Raw genomic sequence first — 12,720 nt, forward strand, 5'->3', positions numbered from 1 at the left:
TAGATATTAAACAGAAAACCTGTTTGCATTCTTACACTTTTACATAAACATCATTTACTATTTTTTTTTTAAATTCCATCTGGAGGACCGCAGGCTGAAAAAAACTGTCAAAAATGACAGGTTTTACTATTCCTGTGGGGACATTTGGTCTCTCTCTCTCTCTCTCTCTCTCTCTCTCTCACACACACACACACACACACACATACACATGCACACACTAACGCTCACACACACACACACACACACACAAACACACACACACACACACACACACACACACACACACACACACACACACACATAGTTTATGGGGACTCTCTATAGGTGTAATGGTTTTTATACTGTACAATTTTTATATACTGTACAGTTTTTTTTTATACTGTATATTCTATCACCCTACACCAACCCTACACCTAAACCTACCCCTTACAGAAAACTTTCTGCATTTTTAGATTTAAAAAAAAACAACAACAACATTTAGTATGTTTTTAAAGCCTTTTAAATTACGGGGACACAGGAAGTGTCTTCATAAATCACCTTCACATTGTAATACCTGTGGCATACCCATTATACAAATTTGTGTCCTCATAAACCACATGAACACACACACACACACACACACACACACACACACACACACACACTCGCACGCGGATCTATTACAGAACGCGCCTAACCCAGAGAGAAAGAGAGAACGAGAGAGAGACTCTCTCCGCTCATCATCAGCATCATCTCCTCTCTCTTACCAGCAGCGAGAAACCTCTTCTTCTTCCTCCTCCTCCTCCTCCTCTTCCTCAGCGCGATCTGTCGGTACCGGCGTCTGCGGCGCGATGCGCGATGGGTCAGGCGTGCGGACACTCTCTGCTCTGCCGTAGCCAGCAGTACCGGACCCCGGCGGCGGCCGAACTGTGAGTACCGAACCGATCTCTGATCAAAGACGCGACGCGTCGCTACACCGGTGGATGAGAGCCGCGCGTTGCGGTCGCGTCGCGTCTGTTGTGCGCATTAATCAGATCTTTATTATTTCACTCTCGGATCAGAAGCGGCTTCACACACTTGTTCACTTACTACTCCGTGCATAAAGTAGGCTACTACGATTATATTTAGTGTGGTACATATTCATACTACATTACTTCAAACAGGGTAGTGTCCAAAGTATTACCATGGTACTTTACTGTGAGCGCTGATCTTAAGAATCTTGTGAAATCTTAGCACAGTTCGAGACTCTGTTGAGAAACTCAGCTGGACAGGTAGAAATATTAGATGATGTGTGAATATAGTCGTGTGCAGCCAAACAATCATGACATCTGGTCTGTGGTGATTATACATACTTCCAGTGATGATGTGTTGTTTTAGTCATATTTATATGCTGTTATAGAATGAATTCATGTCTTGAATGAGCTTTTGTTTTTTATTTTAGTTAAAATTAAAAATAACAAATGTATTTTAATTTAAGTGATTTTGTTATGCACTTTTGTCATTTGTATTTTTTTCTTAATATTTAATCTAGATTGATTTCTTTTTAGTTTTAGGAATTGTAAATGCTTTTGTCATTTTATTACTATTATTTTTTTTTGTTAATTCTTTTATTATGTAGCTTTTTAGTTCAGTTTTATCAATTTTGTTATGTGCTTTTTTATTTTAGTATGTGCGTTTATTTTTATATTTTCAATTTTCTTTTTAATTTTAGCTTTATTAATTTTGTAATGCACTTTTGTCATATTTATTATAATCTTATTTATGTTTTTAAGATATGTTTATTTGGCTTGAATGTATTTATTGATTTAAATTTTAGTTTAATAATCATACTAAAACTTATTTTAGTTGGTTGCAAAGTGAATATCTCTAATTCTTGATTAAATTTTTGTTTAGTTTATTTTTTCCATCAGTTATTTTATTTGTTTATTTTATTTTGGTATTTTGTTTCAATAGCCAATTTGTAATCAACACAGCAACACAGAGGAAGAAGGAGGCATGTGCATGGGATACTTGTTTTGTGTGTGTGTGGGTGTGTGTGTAAGTGAGTGTGTGTGTGTGTGTGAGTGAGTGAGTGAGTGAGTGAGAGAGAGAGAGAGAGAGAGAGAGAGAGAGAGAGAGAGAGTGTGTGTGTGTGTGTGTGTGTGTGTAGTTTATTGTACAGGTTTGTCTACTTGTGAGACTTGAATGTCTTTTAAAAACATCTGATGTTTTGAAGTTAAAAGACTCATAAATGTTCTGGATGATGTTTGTCTGTAAACCTAATGATTTCTGTGTGTGTTGGTTTAGGGTCAGGTTCAGAGATCACTGACCTCATAGAAAACATTGGACGTTTGTAAGATGGGCTCTCTGATGTGTGTGTGTGTGTGTGTGTGTTTTTTATTGTGTGTGTGTGTGTGTGTGTGTTTTATTGTTGCAGGTGTGTTTCTGTTCTAAACTTTATTCTCATCAGAACTCCACACAAAGCTGGTATCAGCAGAGAGAATGAATCATCTGTGTCTCTGAGTCTATTTTAGTCGCTGCTGCTCACGTTTCTGAAACTATATCTTGCTCGCTTTGTGTTCTCGTGTTCATTTGATAAGTTAGAGGAGCTTTGCATCCAACAGCGTGTTTAAAGTCGACGTGAACTGAACTTTGAGTCTTTTTACTTTCTTAATTCATGTTCCTGGTCTTATTGTGATCGATTCAGCAGCATGTTATTATTCTAAAGACTAAAGTTTGTCTTAAATCACTTTTCAGCATCCAGTCATTCCCTGATGGATAAAACCAAGTCCCACTTTACATCGAATCCTAGTTAAAGATCCTTAATACACTCCAGAAGTAAAAAACATAACAAGAGTCTTTCATTTTAACTTAAAATATAAAGGTTTGAGGTTCCTATTTTCATTTCTAACTGTATTTATCTACTTTGGTACAATTATAGATTCAGACTTGATTTTTCTAATGTATGTTTCATTATAAAATGTACAATCAGCTTAAGTTTAAAAATGGTAAAGAATTTTAGTTTTATAGAAAATGTAAGAATTTAGGACAACTTTCATGTACTTTTTTGATCCGAAGACTGGAGTAATGATTCTGAAAATTCAGCTTTGATCACAGAAATAAATTACAGTTTAACAGATATTCACATAGAAAACTTCTGTTGTAAACTGTAATAATATTATACAATTTTTACTGTACTTTTGATGAAATAAAAGCAGCTTTGATGAGCAGAAGAGACTTCTAAAACATTTAAAAATCAGTTTCTAAACTTTTGACAGGCACAATATATATCTGGATTTAAAATAAAGAAATTAAATCAAGATTAAGTTTTGTATTAATGTAAATGTTGCTGCTTATTGTCCTAGAACAGATTTAACAGGATCGTGATGAAATATAATAGAGAAAAAGTTGTGAAAGTATGAACAAAAGATCTCTCTTTATCTCTCCCTCTCTGTTCCACCCACACACTCATTTCCACAGCTTTCCATTTTATAAAGAGCCCCTTCACACACACACACACACACACACACACACACACACACACACACTTGGGGGCTCTTGTACCCTGCAGGACGCATAAGTGTGTGTGTGTGTGTGTGTGTGTGTGTGTGAGGGCGTTCCACCCCACAGCGCAGCATGATGGCAGTGCCTTCACCTCTCTTTCATCCACAGTACACACATTTATCAGAGTGTTTGTGTGTGTGTGTGTGTGTGTGTGTGTTGTTATTGGATATTTGTATTGTTTTTGGCTGCCAGTGTCAGAGTGTTTTTACAGCTTAAGTGTGTGAGTCCTTCACAGCTGCTTGTGCTTCAGTGTAAAAGCGATATTGTTTCCTGTGATGCTGGTCATTATGACAGATGCTGCAAAGAATATTCAGAATATTCCTGACAGCATCAGAATGCAGCTCTGTGATGATGATGATGATGATGTCGTCTGTCCATCATGATGTTGCCGTGGAGACCAGATGAGGTTATTAGGGGCGAGAGAATGAGAAACTGTTCCAGATCCAGCGCTTGGGTCACTGCACATCGCTCATGAATCGTAGCATTGTAGAAAACAGAAGAACAACACGTCTGAGCCGGACACTGACGCTTACCAGCACCCACATTTACATGTCAACACCTAATCAACATTCAGACACTTACTAGGGGCTTTTTGTAACTAATTTGACATGCAGAAAGATTAGCCCGTCATTTGCAAGTAGAAGTGTTAAAGGTATGGTAGAATTTACAGTGTGAGGGTCAGAGAGATGATGGGAAAAATAGTTTCAGTGCAGAAAACTTGACTAATGAATAAAAACCTTGAATAAAAATCTTGAAAATGGACTTTAAGGGGAAAAAAAATATATATATTGTAATTGTAGAGTAAGAAACAAAACAAACAAAAAATGAATTAAATGCTTAGTGATGCTCCGAAATTTTGGCAACTGAAAATTTTCATCTGCAAACATTTTGCTGATTGTGTTTTTTTTTATCGTGGATAAACTTTTTAAACCATTTATTGATGGCTCAAACAATTACCAAGCAGTGCTTCATTTTGTTCAGTCTGTGGTGAAAAAAGATCGCATTAGGAGTTAAAGAAAACACTTAAGAAAAACATGCTCAGGTCAAAGTGTCTGAATCATTTTCGGTCCCAAATCAATTTTGCTATGTAGAATTTTTGGGTATAATTTGTCACAGTTTACTTTATTTTGCTATCTTAACTTACATAAATTAACTATAGTGTCCTGCACCCACTAGTAAAAAATATCAACAATTATATCTGCTGTCTGAATAATGTTTGGTCTGACTGTACATGTAAGCTATGAGACAATATTGATTTGTTGTTTTTACTCAATCTTCATTTTGATGACACAGTATTGATTCTTAAATCCCAATATCGAGCTGTGTGGTTTTCTGTTAATGCGTGAACAAAACTTCACTAAATATTATTTATGGCATCTGCCATCCAAAAATCACAACAAGTGGTTTGTTACTTTTGATAAACAGCTTTCAAATTCTGTCAGTTTTATCACTAAATTCAATGGATCACTAAATAATAATAGTAGTATTATAATAATATTTATATTTTTAAAAGTTTGTTTTAAACCTTTTTTGAGCATTAATTATTAAATGACTTTGAATAAATCATTATTAAATAAACTTTAATTTTGGTTTCAGTTTATGGCAAATGAAAATGAAAAGTTTCAGTTTAGCTATTGTCCTGTGTAACTATTGGCCTTTAAGTGTTTTTTTTTTTTTGTATTGGAAATATTGTTATTGAGATGCTATTAGAGTTTTTATTAATATTTTTAATTATTTTTTTATATTTTTAAATAAGTTGTGTGTTTTTGCCATTTAAAAAAAAAATATTATTCATTTTTATTTCAATTTTAGTTTGTTATTACATCAAGTGAAATGAAATGAAAATAAGAAATATTGCCTTACCAACTGGCTAAAATCATTTATTTATAATATATATATATATATTATTTTTTTTCAGGTAACATTTATTTTATTTCAAGAAACTGTTTTAGTTTTAATTATCTGCATGTCTTTTTTTTTATTAGTATATATAATAGATGCATATTGTTGGTTTACTTTTAAGAACCAAATTTTCACACCCATAAGTTTTGACAAAATTTGGTGAAGCCTTTAAATATCAAAAGTAAAAAAAATATTTCTCGTAGGCTTAGTTTATTATGTTAATTTGTAGTCTGGGTATATAAAAAGAATACAAGTCTATTATATATTATCAAGAGCTACTATAAGTAAAGCAGTGTTTGTTAGCTGTAGCTTAGGTTCATTATTGTCTGCAGACTTGAGGTCAGTATGACAAAACTTGCATTCAAGGACATTTGGGAACATACTCAGAGGTTGCCGTGGTAACAGTGTTTGGGTCCCTCTGTCTGCCTTTCTCAGGTGCACACACACACACACACACACACCTGGTGTTGAATGCCCTCAGGCAGAGCGTTCTGTGTGTTTTGTGCATCTTGTTGAGGAACGTTTGCATTAATGATGGTGTCTTAATTGGCTTGTTTCAGTCATTAATCATGTGGCAGGATTTTTGTATGCAGTTGGCATCCGATTATTACAGAATGAAGATGATATATTAATCCCTGAGGCTGAATTAATTATTTTCATTTTTAAATAATAAATTAAAGTTGCTTAGTGGTTGTTCTGTGACAGCTCAGAATGTGTGTAGATGTAGTTTTATTGGCTCTGTACACTCTTAAAAAATAAAGGTGCTTCACGATGCCATAGAAGAACCTTCTCTGTCTAAATGGTTTCGTAAAGAACCTTTCTGTTTCACAAAAGGTTCGTTGTGGTGAAATAAGGTTCTTCAGATTATAAAAAGGTAAGAAAGAGATAATTCTTTAAAGAACCTTTGACTGAATGCTGCTTTGTGGAACCAAAAATGCAAAGGAACCTTTTAAGCACCTTTATTTTTAAGAGTGTAGCCTCTTTTTTATCATTTTGTTTATTTTTTTACCTGCTTCAAATGATCACAGATGGATTGTACAATATGTGTGTGTTGTTTTTTCATGCACTGGTCAATTTTGAGATTTTGGGCTGTTTGACTTTTCATAATATGCTGTTTTGGACTAGTGAAAATTAAATATCCAAATACAAATTTGTTTATTTTATTGCACTTTATCTATTTGCGCCTGTAGGTTTTAATTCTAATACATATCTTTAAAGAGATTTTTCTCCACTTCAGCAGCACTTACATACACCAAAACTTAGAGTTTTATTCCTATCTATATTCTGAAGATTTTTACTGTGGGGTTTGTTCATATATCATTCACATTGATTTATACAACATTTTATTCCTGAAAACATGGCGAAAATGTGTTTTTTCTGTCTGTTGACAGTATTTTCTGATTTATGCAGAAATAAAAAGAGTTATCCAAAATCCCCACAGTAAAAAAAAATAACTCTAATATGTCAATAAAATCAAACAAGACTTTTGAACCTGCCTTTATCCAGTGTTCAGATTTATTCTCTGGAAATGTATGTAAAGTAGTGCATATTTAATTTGAATTCGAATTTGTTTGTATATTTCAACGTAACATTAAAAAAACTATTACATGAAGAACTGCTATTCTTCATGTAATAGACCAACTGAGGAAGTATGATATATATTAGTTAATTTTTCCCCCATTCACCTGTAGTTTCTTGCTTTAAGGTGAAATACGAGAGTGAAAAGCAGAGAAACACATTTCTCTCAGAAACACCGGATCACAAGAACAATTCATTTAATACAACAGAAGACCAATTGACCTTTATACAGCGCTGAGATCGCATTTGACAATCTGAAATGGATAAGCTACTGTAAATCATGTCTTAAATGTCATTTAAAGGCTCATATGATGAAGAGGAGGACTTGTCTTGTGTGAAAGGCTGCGGGAGGAATGTGCTGGAATCACAGGAAGTGTTTTTGAGCTCATTCAGATTCATGCTGTAACACACGGTTCAGGGCGACGCCGCAGGATAGAAGACAGAGACCAGCGCCATCTAAACGTGTCAGACTGAATATGAGAATAGAGTCAGACACACATTTCAGACGCAGCAGGTCAGATTCACTCATGTGCTGTTAGAAACCTTTGGATTCTCATGTTGATGAAATCATTTCCATGGTGTTTCTTAACCAGATGAGTCTCTTTATCCACTAGTTTCTCTGGATAGTTGATTATAATTCATCAGTCGTTTTATTCTGTGGTCTGATGTTTGTCGTATGACTCTAATCTGTATAATTGATCGTTATCTGAGGAAGGTGGTCTCCTACAAGCCTGTAGCTGTGCTCGTTTCATGTCTTTATCATTATTTCATGTGCATGAATTTATTAATTTGTTAAGTATACATGGAAGGGTTTATTTAATGATAAGGATCATCTGATCATGTGGTAAGCTTCATATTAGTGTGTTTGAGATGGACAGAAGGACTGTTGTTCTGAAGAGCTTCATCTGATCTGATGTGATGTTACCCACTCTAACTATAATGCCATCATCGTTGCTTATTTAGTCATTAGCCAATCAGTGACCGGTGAGATGACACACACACACACACACACACACACACACTTTTTGTTGCTGCATTAGTTGGTCCAGAAAGAGGGTTTTTGTGATTGACTCTCAGCTGTTGCCGAGCAACTAATGGGTCTTTTATACAGGTGACTGACTTCATATTCAAGCCCCAAAACATGCGGACCTGTGTGTGTGTGTCTTTCTGTTTCCACAACCTCTTGATCTGTCAACATACAATACTTAGAAACATTGATGTAAATAATCAAACATTATTTATGTTTTTACTTTCATATTTTATTATTATTATTATTTAAAATCCATTCATTATTTATTATTGAAAAGTGCCTGCCAAAGATATGACCAAATTTAAAAAACAAAAGACAAAATGTATTGGATTTGACACTTCTGCCTTCCATAATATGCCTATATATAGTATTTATTTAAATATTTTCACAAGAAGATTAGATGCAAATAATGCTTTTATCAAGCTTCTTGAGAACAGTTCATTGTGCAGACCAAAAGATTAATAAAATCAGAATCTGATTATTAAACAATATTCTCTTTGTGTGTGTGTGTGTGTGTGTGACTGTCATGTGGTGTATGGTTTTAAAGACTCTTTTATATTGGATAACAAATCACATGCACACACACACGGCTATGATTTATTTTTACTGACCTTTCAAGTTCCGCCTGATAGTGAGTTTTAGTGTAAAAACCATCAGTGAGCTGCAAAACACACACACACACACACACACACACACACACACACACACACACACACACACACACACACCATACACACACACACATACACACACACATATACACACACACACACACACACACACACACACCTGTTTTACAGCCTGCAGGAGTGTCGTCGTTCTGCCAAAAACAAATCCGCCTTTTGCATGCAGAGAGTGTGTGTGTCAGAATCCGTTTCCCCTTCAGGCTGCGTGTCGCTTCGCTGCCGTCTGTCTGACAGTTTCACACACTGCTTTGTATTTGTGTGTGCATCTCTTATTTTTGCTTTTTCACAGTTTCTCTGGTTGGTAGTTAATGCGATGCAGGTCTGTAATCACCACAGACTCGTTCAGAGCAAGGCTGATCAATATGTTTCAGTGGTGGATTCTTAAAGTCCCTCTGAACATACAGCATTATTCAGTGTGTTGATTAATTTCAGCAGAAACAGTAAGTCAGAGCAACACATTTCAAGTGGCTCATCTCCATTTTAAAATATCTAGTAGTGTTTAGTTTACATCACAGCCCAGCAAAGCCACGTTTAACAGCCTTTGACAGCCACAGATGTATTCTTCCTGGAAATATTGTATTCCAAATGGGAATTTTTTTCATTGTTTTGCAGCATACTGCTTATAGATATCCTTAAGGCTGAGATATTCATACTAGCTGCCAAAAAAACTTAAATTTTGCTTTTGTGGGAAGTTTTACGTTTGTCCTCCAGTTATTATATTTCATATATATTTCACACTGTCTTTTCAGAAATACTGAAATAAAATACTTCCTTTTACCCCTAAATAGCTTTAAGGGTTGTGCACTTTCTAAAGAAAGTCTGTGTGTGTGTGTGTGTGTGTGTGTGTGTGTGTGTGTGTGCACATTAGCATTCAGTGTAGAGGTTCAGAGTTCCTGTAGAACAAAATTCTCATATGCAAATACTCAAAAGCAATTTTTCTCTTTGTCAAATCCTTTCTCTCAGGGAGAGCACCTGTCTCTCTCTCTGTCCATCTCTCTCTCTCTCTCTCTCTCTCTCTCTGTCTTGCTTCAGTTCATTAACAGTCTGACTTCACAGTAGTAAAGTGACCCTGAAAGAGTCGATGAGAACAGAGTCATCTTCCTCTCTTCTGCCTCTGAGTCTGTCAGTTTGATTACAGGAATATTCAGTTCATCTGTGATGTGATTTCAGAATCTAAACCGTCCCTTTTGGTGTCCTTGAATATACACCATCATTCAAACGTTTGGAGTCTAAGATTTTTTATGTTTTTGAGAGAAGTCTCTTCTGTTTACAATGGCTGCATTTATTTGATATACAAAAATACAGTAAATATTTTAAACATTTAAATAGCTGTTAAATAGCTTTTTTTCTGTGTGAATATCTGCTAAACTGTAATTGATTTATGTGATCAAAACTTAATTTTCAGCATCATTACTCCAGTCTTCAGTGTCACATGATCTTCAGAAATCAGAAATATTCCTGTAAAGGAGTCTCGTGAATGAAGATCTTTGGTTGTCTAGTGCTGAGATGATCAAACTGTGTCTGAGCTTAAGTGTGTGTTTCTAGAAGATCATGGAAGCCTTAACCTTTAGTATGTTATTTGTGTGTGGATCTGACAGTGAAAATGTTCTATGTTAACCAGAGTTTCTTCATTAGTTACTGTTACTGCCATATATATATATAATTTTTTTTCCCCACAACAATGGTGCTGATATTAAACCACTACAGTTTTTCAGAAAGATGACTGTAGTGTTTACCATGGTACATTTTTGTGATGGGAAATAAATAAGTCTTTCATAGAATGAATGAAAATCAACATGATTTTACGCACGCACGCACGCACGCACGCACGCACGCACGCACGCACGCACGCACACACACACACACACACACACACACACAGTATATGCACATTTCAGGTGTTAATAATTCATGATATTCTTCAGTCTATCTGTGTGTCTCTCTCTCTGTTAAATAATGAATATATTCTTATGGGCTTCTTCTGTGTAAACCTCAACACCACATTGCTGGGACATTGTGAGTGGTTGCCAGGATGTTTCCATGTGGTTGCTAAGGTGCTCTGAGTGTTATTTGTTTTTAAGCATGTTGCCATGTGGTTGCTAAGGTGTTCTGAGTGTTGTGTGTTTCTTAATGTGTTGCCGTGTGGTTGCTGAGGTGTTCTGGCTGTTGTTTGTTTTTAAATGTGTTGTCGTGGTTGCTAAGGTGTTTTGGGTGTTGTTTGTTTTTAAACACGTTGCCGTGCGATTGCTAAGGTGTTTTGGGTGTTGTTTGTTTTTAAACACATTGCCTTGTGGTTGCTAAGGTGTTCTGGCTGTTGTTTGTTTTTAAATGTGTCGTCGTGGTTGCTAAGGTGTTTTGGGTGTTGTTTGTTTTTAAATGCATTGCAGTGTGGTTACTAAGGTGTTCTGAGTGTTGCTTGTTTTCAAGTGTGTTGCCACATGGTTGCTAAGGTGTTCACGGTGTTGTTTGTTTTTAAATACATTGCCGCATGGTTGCTAAGGTGTTCTGAGTGTTGTTTGTTTTTAAATACGTTGCTGTGTGGTTGCTAAGGCATACTGAGTGTTGTTTGTTTTTAAATACGTTGCTGTGTGGTTGCTAAGGCATACAGTGTTTTTTTTGTTTTAGAGTGTTTTGGTGTGTTTTTTATGCTGATCAGTAAATATGTCACTGTCATTGGGATTGTGTTTTGTGCTGCTAGTGGAGCAGAAATGACACACGTCAGCCTTGAAATGAGGTTTCTGGATGCTCGTTATTCTCTAGAGTTTGTCTGTGTGTTTCCTGTCACTCCTGACTGACTCTCCTCATCATCATCTTCATCTTCTTCTGTGTGAAAGTGTCGAGTTGTACAGTACACAGCGCTCGACATGTGTTCAGATGAATAAATAACCGCTGAACTCATAAATACATGGAGTCGAGCACATCCGCAGGGAGTTTACTGGAGATTAAGAGTCAAAGTGTAGTGGTAAAGTGCACTTAATAGGGATTAAAGAACAGCACAGCTCATGATTGTGTTTTAATGTGCGTGTAAAACTGACATCAGCGGTGAAGCTGCTCTTCTGTGAGCTCACACACACACACACACACACACACACACACCTTAATAGGGATTAAAGAACAGCCACACACACACACACCAGGTGCTCGGGTGATTTTATGAAGCCAAACTGACAGAGATGTGAGCGGAAAAACAATGAAAAGACCTCAGGAGGAGGAGGATGGAGTGATGGAGACTTAGAAAGGAGTGATGGAGGAGTTTTCAGGGAATTGAGTAGCGGCTGATGTTCTGGGAATGTCTAATTGAGTGACCTTCACTCCAGCGTCCCACAGCGATTTAACACACACACACACACACACACACACACACACACACACACACACACACACACACACACACACACACACACACACACACACACACACACACACACACACACACACACACACACACACACACAGGCTGTACTCAGAACACGTACTGCACACAATTTATTTTTTGTGGTACATAATAAAGACAATAAATACATGATCAGCTTATTACGTTCAGCAAATGAAGTCCAGTTAAAAACAGTTATCTTGTCATTTTAAAGTATTTAGTGTAAAATGTCTGAACTTTTGTTGTGTGCGGATAACGAGTCTTCTGGTTCGTTCATCACACTGGAAATATAAAGTCATTGCATCTGATAAACACTAACATTCAGACTAACTTTTGGAGTCTGTGCGAAATTATTTATTTTTTTATGTTTTTGAAAGAAGACTCTTCTGCACCCCAGTGCTGCATTTATTTGTTCAAACATACAGTAAAAATTATGAAATATTCCAATTTAAAACAGCTGTTTTCTGTGTGAATATCTGTTAAAGTGTAATTTATTTCTGTGATGCACAGCTGTATTTTCAGCATCATTACTGCAGTCTTCAGTGTCACATGATCTTCAGAAATCATTCTAATATGATGATCTGCTGCTCAAAAAACATTTCTGATTATTATCAATGTTGAACACAGTT

The 12,720-nt window shown here is 35.9% G+C and overlaps 1 protein-coding gene across 1 annotated transcript in view; it reads left to right on the forward strand.

Annotated features, from left to right (window-relative positions):
• Positions 1–715: 715 nt before the first annotated feature.
• The window catches only part of LOC109086080 (cGMP-dependent 3',5'-cyclic phosphodiesterase), a 150,364-nt gene continuing 138,359 nt past the window's right edge, over positions 716–12,720 (forward strand). Inside the window, 1 exon segment of the mRNA XM_042740014.1 lies at positions 716–908. Within this exon segment, the coding sequence (XP_042595948.1) occupies positions 838–908 (71 nt within the window). The 5' untranslated portion in view covers positions 716–837.

The sequence above is a fragment of the Cyprinus carpio genome, chromosome B15 (assembly GCF_018340385.1).
Source record: "Cyprinus carpio isolate SPL01 chromosome B15, ASM1834038v1, whole genome shotgun sequence".
Classification (NCBI taxonomy): domain Eukaryota; kingdom Metazoa; phylum Chordata; class Actinopteri; order Cypriniformes; family Cyprinidae; genus Cyprinus; species Cyprinus carpio.